General features: G+C 34.6%; 1 protein-coding gene across 1 annotated transcript in view; it reads right to left on the reverse strand.

The window, feature by feature from the left end:
• The window catches only part of LOC120351216, a gene marked incomplete at its 3' end in the record, with an annotated part of 20,445 nt that extends 18,064 nt beyond the window's left edge, over window positions 1–2,381 (reverse strand). The window contains exon 1 of the mRNA XM_039427591.1: window positions 2,354–2,381. Coding sequence (XP_039283525.1) covers window positions 2,354–2,381 — 28 coding nt within the window. The remainder of the gene's footprint in view (window positions 1–2,353) is intronic.
• Window positions 2,382–9,560: the final 7,179 nt, after the last annotated feature.

Below are 9,560 nucleotides of genomic sequence, written 5' to 3' on the forward strand. Positions count from 1 at the left end.
TCTTTCTTCTCCACGCCTCACACTCACATCTCTCAAACAATAATAGGATTTACATTAGCGCACGCATACACACACACACAAACACACCCACCAAGCATACAGGGAGCACTTTCCGTTACAATTTTCAACTCATTCAGAGTGAAAGCCTTCTCCGTTTCTGTTCAGCTCGGTTCGTTTGAACGCGTTTCGCATCGCTTCATGAAATTAGGCCCTAATAGACAAAGATTCGGTTATGTTCTCCTAATAATAGTCAATTTGCAAAGAAACTAACGGATGAGAGGTTTAACACAGCCATATTCGTGAAGTGAAGTTTATAAAAAGTATCTATATTTTATCATGGAGGAAAGATAGCCTAAGAATATGTCTCATGGTATAGGTAGTTTAAGTTCCAAATTTCAAACCGACTTCTCGTAAACTCAAGCCGATTACTGTCGACTACTGTCTTTTATTACTGTTCTGACCGGGTGAGAGTGTATAAGAACCACACAGTATGAGAGACTACCAGCCTCACATAGATCCAAAAAAAGACTACTACAGTGAGGTCCACGTTATAATGGCAGTGGAGAAAGATAGGAGAACAACGTTGCCGATCCTCAATCTTGTCAATGCCTTCTATAGACGGTAGCTGATACAGGTTTATTAAAGTAATATTTACTGTTCATTCTCGTTTAAAATAATCAATTATATTCTATTAACCAAGAAATTATATTTTTCAATAATTTAATAATGAATTTTCTCAATTAAGATTGGATATTTTGTTAATTAATTATTAATTCTAGTAAAGCAGCTGGTATACATCGCTCCAAAGATTGTAAACTGCATCCCGAACGAGCTCATCGTTAAAATATTAAAAACTGGATACTTCACAACTATTATTTCCATCTTAATATTTTATGAGTTCAAAAATTTTTTCAGCTTTTAAAACTATTCATTATTGTCTGGATTAATTCACAATTAATAGCATTTATTTTCAATATACTTACCATTGTTTAAATAAAAATATTCCATTTTAAATTATTAGCTTAAGATTTAGTAACAGTTACGGTAAGTCTCTACTCCTACTGGCGAACAAGTGTTTCACTTATGCCAGTAGTTCTTCACCTCCAGTCGTATTTTACAGATAGATGATATAGATATTTAGAATAATAGTTATTGTTTTTTTCTGATTGTCACATCTTTGTAAAGTTTTTGTGTTTTGGTGAAATAAATTGAAATGAATTGAAAAATTGAAAAAAAAATTCTACATTGTTGAAAGACCATCTGGCAACAGAGCAAAGCGAGAAAGAGATAGCGCTATCCGCTTTGTTGAATGATAGAAAAGGATAGCAATACCATTGCTAATCAAACACTGCCATTATAACGTGGACGTCACTATAGGACTATCGTTTTGAGTTGGCGTTTTCAACATAAACGCCTTTTACTATGAGATATCTTCTCACGCTATCTTTTCTCTATTCAAGTAGCCTACTGTATTCGTATCAGTCGATTGTAGAATTCAAGTTGACATACTGTGTTATCACCTATAAATTTGGAAGAAAAATAGCACAAGGGCTACCTTATTATTTTATCTACCAATATTTTATAACATCAGTTTCATTTGTATCGTAAATATACACGGAATATAATTTTATCAACGCACATGCAAAAAAACAAATGTAGGTATCATCCGAAATTGTACAATATGAATATATAAAATGGTACCCAGCACTCTATGGGGTCCAGGAAATATATTTAAAAAAATGCAGTACACAAGTTTAGCTGAGGTGGAAGAATTTTGTTCGCCAAAGATACGCAGATATAGTAACAGGTGTTTTTCGAGATCAAATTGACATAATACGTTCAAATTCGGTACAGAGGTTCCGCTGAGGTCCACATGCAGGCGAGCGAAGCGAGCCCCCTGATCTCATTTTCGGACAATCCAGTCGGGGGTCCAGGATTCGGTACGGAGGTTCCGCTGAGGTCCAAATGCAGGCGAGCGAAGCGAGCCCGCTGATCTCATTTTTGGACGATCCAGTCGGGTGTCCAGGGGGCGGAGCCCCCTGGCTAGACGGATATGGCGAGCGAAGCGAGCCTGACGGCTAGTATTATATATAACATCAGTTTCATTTGTATCGTAAATGGATGAATGATATAAATAATATGCACGGAATATAATATTATCAACGCACATGCAAAAAACTCATGTAGGTATCATCCGCAATGGTACAATATAAATATATAGAATGGTACCCAGCACTCTATGTGTATATTTGAGATTTTGGTAGAAAAAAACAAGGCTCAGATTTCTGATCTCTGTGCGTAGAATGCATTATGCTTCACGGAAAAAAGGATGTAGAATATAATGGTAACTTACCTACTGTACAAAACATGTATCTATCCATTAGAAACAAAATCTGTTGACCTTGTCGTGTAATAATGACATTACAGTATTTGGAAGAAAGCTGATTTATAAGAATTTTATCATATTTCATGACAAATCATCTATGTGTGATTTTTTCTTAGCTATGACCTTTGAGCTGTCAACAGAGATCAAAGTTCATTACTCATTAGTTCAGAGATCATTCTTTGGTTTTTCAAATTAATAAGAACGTCAACAGACCGACTTAGTTTAATCACAAAACCCGAAAATCATGTCTTGTTTCATAATTTGAGAACGAAATTCACACTATAAGAAATACTACTTCTGTCAGGAAAATCTGAAATCAAGAAAAAACTTGAATTTCATTGTAATTGATTGCACATCCCTCTATTTTCTCAGAGTGATTGAATTCAGTAAATAATTCAACAATGATTTGATATCATATTGTATTGATATTAATCAGACGAGATGGTTCATTGAATTGATTCAAATTATATTCATGTAGAGAATCCAGAAATCTAGGCAAATCCACTGGACCAATAAAAAAACTCTCATTCATATCATACAACTGAGCAGAACAATTAAAAAAATAATTACATGATTTGATGAGTTGCCACAACTTCTGTAGTCGAGAATTTATTTCAAAATGTCAGATAAATGCTCCATCCTAAAAAATGAGTATGGTCTGTACATGCCGACGTCAGCTACAGAACACAACAATCACATAAATTTCGTCAACAATTCTCAGTGAGAACAGTGATTCTCTTTTTTTAATGCAAACTAATTTCACATGAGCTCGTCGTTTCCAAGAGCTGTCTTGTTGAATAACATCTGAAAACATTTTCGAGTTGATTCTACCTATAAATTGATAATTCACAATAGCCCGTACTGTAAGCCTACTGTTGATACTGTGTATTGTACTGAAAGGCCCGGTTGCACCAAAGCCGGTTAAATGTTAACCGTAATTAATTTCACGAGAACTAATCAGAGAAGGCCTTTTGATAAGACGGATTCTCTGATTGGTTTTGGTGGAATTGATAACGATTAAAATTTAACCGACTTTTGTGCAGCCGGCACTAAGTGTTGTATTGGTTTTTAATGGGGATTCTAACTTCACTGAGAAATATTGACATCAAAATTAATGATAAAAAGTTCAATGCTTGATAATACTCGTAAATCCAAGCTTCTGAATATTGTGGAGGGTTTGGAAATAACTGAAATAATATTTCAAAGGACTTGAAATATTGTCAAAAATCCACTTTATTTGAATAAAAATTAATATTTACAGGAGCATGCTTTTACATCCACGCTACAAACTTAATTAAAAAAATATTGATATAATTCCAAGTTGAGTCTAAACTATCAACCAATACAACACCACCAATGAATTTGTCACAGTATTTTCCCATTCCTTTAGTTTTCCATGTTTCTGTAACATTCTTCTATTCATTTGGTGAAATATAACTATCTCATTCATGGCGTTCGCTGTTTGGTCCGCCATTTTGTTTTGTCTGAACCGCTAATTGGAGAGGGGCTTGTCCAGGCCAATCGCAGACGTTCACCTTGATAGGTCACGCCTTCCACCAATAGTGATGCCTGGCCGTTTGTATAAATACTGCTGCACTATAATTTTAGTTTCAGTTTACCAGGTATTGATGAATGTTTTATCTTGATTTATATTGATGTATTTGATGAATACTTTTAGTTTTAGTTTACCAAGAATTGATGATGATTGATTGATTGATTGAGTACTTTATTTACGTAGATTACAATAAACTGGCTTATACACTTAATAGCAATATTTATTTATGTAGATTACAATATACTGGCTTATACACTTAATAGCTTATACACAATAGCTTACAAAACAGCAAAATTATAGATGAATTTACATAATATAGACTAAGAAAATAATTATTGAACTGTATATGATATGGAAAAGTAATTTGTAATATAATAACTATAGATAATAATTATATGTTATGCATCTACATAAATTGGCGGAGCTTTGGACATATCAATGTCCATTCTTCGGAAAGAATATTAAAAATATCCTCCCCACTAACTCTCTACCAAAACGTTAATTCAATTAATTAAACTAAGGATTTATTTATTAATGGAAATATTGTAAAAGTTTTAATTAATATAAATATTTAAGAGAAAAAAAAACAGAAAATTGATAGAGTAAAATAATTATATAGGTAGATAAGATCAAATTATTGATTAATAAAATGAAGTAGGCTGAAAGTAGATCAGGGTAATCAACTTCAGTAATATACAGCAGTAGCAGTGGATGATTAAAATATCATGAGTTTATATAATATATATATATATATATATAATATATATATATAATATATATATATAATATATATATATATATTTATATACAATTAATTTATAACAGGTTTAAAGGTTTGTATTTGTGGGATGAGTGGGGGATGGTTGTCATGTGATCGTTCTAGGGCCAGACAGTTTCAGTCATTTGTTCCAAAAGATGTTCTTTTAAAGTCAGGATGAAGCTCGCTCGGCTCTCAATGGACCTGATAGAAACAGTAAGTGCATTCCATGCACGACAGGCACTGACTAAGAAGGATTTTGTGTAAATAGTAGTTCGATGATTGGGTATCCTTAAAGTACTTTCTCCGGTTCTAGTATTTGAAGCATCTATCATCCTACCTTCAGAGACAAATTTGAAATCATCTTTAAAATAGATCGGATTACCGTATTTCAAGATATCCCCTAACAAGCTTGACTATTCGAAAAAGCCTTTGATCGGGAAGCTTTAATGTTGAACTAGCAATGTGGGCTGGGGTGATATGATCATGGCATTGGAGAGAGTAGACGAAACGTAGACAATAATTTTGGCACCGCTGTACTTTATCATTCAGAGTGACTTGCATATCGTTAAGAACAGAATTACAATACATTAAATGTGGGAAGATGAGAGATTGAACCAATAATAATTTAATGTTTCTAGGGAGAATATCGTGCATTTTCTTTAATGCATGCATGGCTGAGAATACCGTTTTACAAGTTTTGTTCACTTGTTCTGACCAGTCAAGAGTATTATCCATATTGATGCCTAAATTTTTAACTGAGCTACAGTAATGAATGTCATTACCGTCTACACTGATTTTGTCAATCGATTCAAGGTCAATATTGTTTATAAGACGAGAATATCCAATTATAATGGCTTGTGTTCTGATTGAATTAAGCTTGAGGCCATTTTTCTTTGTCCATTCCACTATCAAATTGATATCCTGATTCATTATTCCAACTTTTTCATTAATTTTTGTTATGGGACAGTTTAAATAGATTTGAAGGTCGTCTGCATAAGTATGGAAACTGGAGAATTTGATAATGGAAGAAAGGTCATTAGCATACAAAGTGAAGAGGAGAGGGCCTAAAATTGAACCTTGTGGTACTCCATGCATAACGTTTTTCCAAGTAGACTTTTTGTCACCGACAGATACACATTGTTTCCTACCTAATAGATAGGATTTAAACCAAACTAACGAGTTGTGACTGAAACCAAGAATAGCTAACTTATTCATAAGAACTCTATGATCAACATTATCAAATGCTTTAGAAAAATCAAATAGGGTGAGGATGGTGCATTTTCTTTGGTCCATAGCTAACCTTATATCATCAGTGACACGAAGCAGAGCTGTCTCAGTTGAATGGAATTTTCTAAAGCCTGATTGAAAGTTATGAAGCTTACTATTGTTGTCTAGAAATTTTACAACTTGAGCATGAATGAGTCTTCTAGCACTTTGGACAATGCAGGTAAAATACTGATGGTCTAAGATCCTCCACTTTATTGGTGATGGAACTTTATTTAGAGGGCGGACCAAAGCAAACTTCCAGTTTTCAGGGAAAATGCCTTCTTCAAGTGACTTGTTGAAAATATATGTAATGGTTGGTAAAACAGCAAATAACATCTTCTTGATAAATTTAATAGGAATTTTGTCTACACCCGTAGCATTACTATGAATACGTTGAATTGCTCTGAAAGTGTCTTCTTCTGAGATTGGATGGAAATGAAATTGATCAGTAATTGGTAAATCTAAGTTTGTAACTTGCTCTTCAAGATCATCGATATGATTAGCAATGACAACTTCGTCACGTTGGTTAGAGTGTGAAACGAAATGGCCATTTTATATTGTTCAATGGTAAGTCAATTTGTGGATTCGATTTCTGTTTGCCAAGCCCGAATTCTTTTATTCCTTGCCAAAGTGATTTAGAGTCTTGTCTATTGTTTGTCATAAACGAATTCAAGTACCCAATCTTTGAGTTCCGTAATTCCTGTTTAACTCTGTTTCTAAGGCTCCTATACTCTATCAAACTGTCCAAGTCAAATGTCTTTTTAAATTTTCTATGTGCTTTGTCTCTACGTCCCATCATCTTAAGTATGTCTTCAGTCATCCACGGTACTCGTCGTTTTCTATTAATCCTCCTTGTCACATAAGGTGCATGTTTGTCATACAACGTCAGAGTCCAATTCTCGAAAGTCTTGACCATGTCATCAACTGAGGGTAACGCTTCAATTTGATGCCATGGAGTCTCAACTACATCAGTCAGGAAGGCGGCTTCATCAAAGTTTTTGAAGTCTCTATAAGTGATAATTTTCTGTTCTGGCTTAGATGATTGTGTTATCTTAATCATATTGGTGTATTTGTTAATTTGTTCATTTATTCGATCAATGAGAATTACAATAATGAGAGTGGAGAAATAGGAGATCAATGTTGCCGATCCTCGTCTTGTCAATGCCTTCTATAGATGATAGCTGATACATGTTTATTGATGTATATTAACTGTTCATTCTCAATAAAATAATCAATTATATTATTAATATAGGGAATCAAATATTTCAATAATTTCATGATAAATTTTATTCAATAATTCAGAATTACACAACTTACAGAAAAGTACCACAGGCTTATAAGCCCAAAACGTTTCCAATTTCAATTCAATTCAAAATTCAAAAACTTTATTGTTTCTTCCAAAACCAATACATTCAAAAATTTCACTTGAACAGCAAAAATACAAGAAACCAAACACCTGCAAGGAAAATCCTGTGCGCAGGTGAGAGTTGCCAACATTACATTAACAAAAAATAATAAGAAATTGAATATCATAATATTAAATGAAAGAGATGAAGAAGTGAGAAGAAGGAGAAAGGGAAAGAGAAAGAAAAAGAAAGAGATGTAAGAGTGCCAGCAAAACATACCTTGATAGAGAAAGATAATATGATTTAATCAAAAATGTTATCCTCAATTCTAATTTATACAACAGTCCAAACGTAGCGAGGTTATGTGCCACTTAACATTCTTCAATTACACACTCAATTTGAAATTCAGAACACACAAAAATCATGATGAATAGTTGTGAATGAATATTCATGTAATAAAATCAACCAAGTATGGAAACAGATGTCAATAAAACTATAATTCTCTCATAAGTTTAGAGTATTTGGCCAAATACAGATTTCTAAAACGATTATCTGGGTGTCACTGTTGTCACATATATTTCGAATTTCTAGAGACGTTAGATATTTTTGGCTAGCGCTACAGAGGTTGAAATACTTTTTCCATTTTCGAAAGACAAATACGAAAAACAAAATTGCAGGAAAGAAAGAAACTCGTAGCAATTCCTATTTCGTTTTTGGTAGGATGGTGGGGGGGGGCGACCGAGAATTTAAAGCTAATTTATTGCTGACTGTGCAGGAATTTCCTCCTAATGTATCTAATCGTTTGTAAAAACGCTTGATAAGCCATTTAGGCGCCTCTCCTTCTTCTACTTCTCCTCCTTCACCTCCTCCTTCTTCTACTTCTCCTCCTTCACATCCTCCTTCTTCTACTTCTCCTCCTTCACATCCTCCTCCTCCTCCTCCTCCTCCTACTCCTCCTCATCATCCTCGTTCCTCCTCCTCCTTCTCCTCACAGCCATTTATGAAAGCAATATTTGTTTTCGTTGCCTTTGGTTCTGCTTGGCTGCAAATGCGTCCATGATTGTACACCATACAGCAATGCTATTCCTAGGAAAGAGTCGGCTGGCTATAAGCCAAAACTAACGAAAGAGGTGTTTACCTAAACTAAACTCGTGGTGATATACAGCACGGCCACCTATAAAATATCATAGCGGACAGAACATATTTACGGAGTACATAATTTCATTTATGAATGGGCAGGCCTCTCTCTCACTCTCTCGCAGAGTCGCAAATATTTGAGGACGAAAATAAACTTTGGGGCTGCACAGCTCACGGAGAATGTGATCGCTTTACAGAGGTAAAGGGGATGTTAATTTATGCCGAGTGTAAAGGTAATCGATGCGATAGCCTACTGATCTTTGCTAAGTCACTTGCTGAACCCAAAAATTGATGTTTCCAGAGAGATTATGGAGGATAGATTCCAGAAATAATCTATGAAAATGAAATGGAACAAGAATATTCTACATTAGCTGGCAACTAAGGGTAGAACATGCATGGTATGCATGATGATCTTGCATGATGAGCATGCATGGTGAACATGAATGATGAACATGCATGTTTATCATGCATATACACATGTTCATCATCAGCGAGAGGCGCACTCACACAACTTTCCTTGCCGTTATGAGAATAATAATTGATCACCTGACCCTAGTGCTCACGCGCATCTCAAGTCTAACTTACTGATAAACAAAGATCTGAGCCAGCTGGTGACAGGACAATGACGCTGGAGACATTCGAGGACGCTGGAGACATCCCTTCATAGTGGATCATTCAATAGTACAGTTGCCAACAGTTTGCAATTGGATAATCACATTTTCTCGAATTTCGAGCTTATTTTCAATTTTAGGTGAAAATTTTACAGAACATTAATTGTAGAGATTTTCATGATCAATCTTTTCCACTCGAATTTTTTTGTTTAAATTGTATCTGAAGCCCGATAATTGGGAACCTGAAATCAAACTTTGCATAGATGGGGCGGAGCTCCTGAAATTTTTACAGATATGGGACTTGTGGCAGTTAGAGCTTATCAATGACTATTTTGGGTATGAATTTAATCAAAATCGTTGGAGCCGTTTTTGAGAAAATCGCGAAAAACCCTGTTTTTGACAATATTTTCTCCATTTAGTCGCCATCTTGAAATGTTCGTGTCGGATCCTTACATTGTAAGGACCTTAAGTTCCAAATTTCAAGTCATTCCGTTAATTG

This window comes from Nilaparvata lugens, chromosome 4 (genome assembly GCF_014356525.2).
Source record: "Nilaparvata lugens isolate BPH chromosome 4, ASM1435652v1, whole genome shotgun sequence".
NCBI classification, from domain to species: domain Eukaryota; kingdom Metazoa; phylum Arthropoda; class Insecta; order Hemiptera; family Delphacidae; genus Nilaparvata; species Nilaparvata lugens.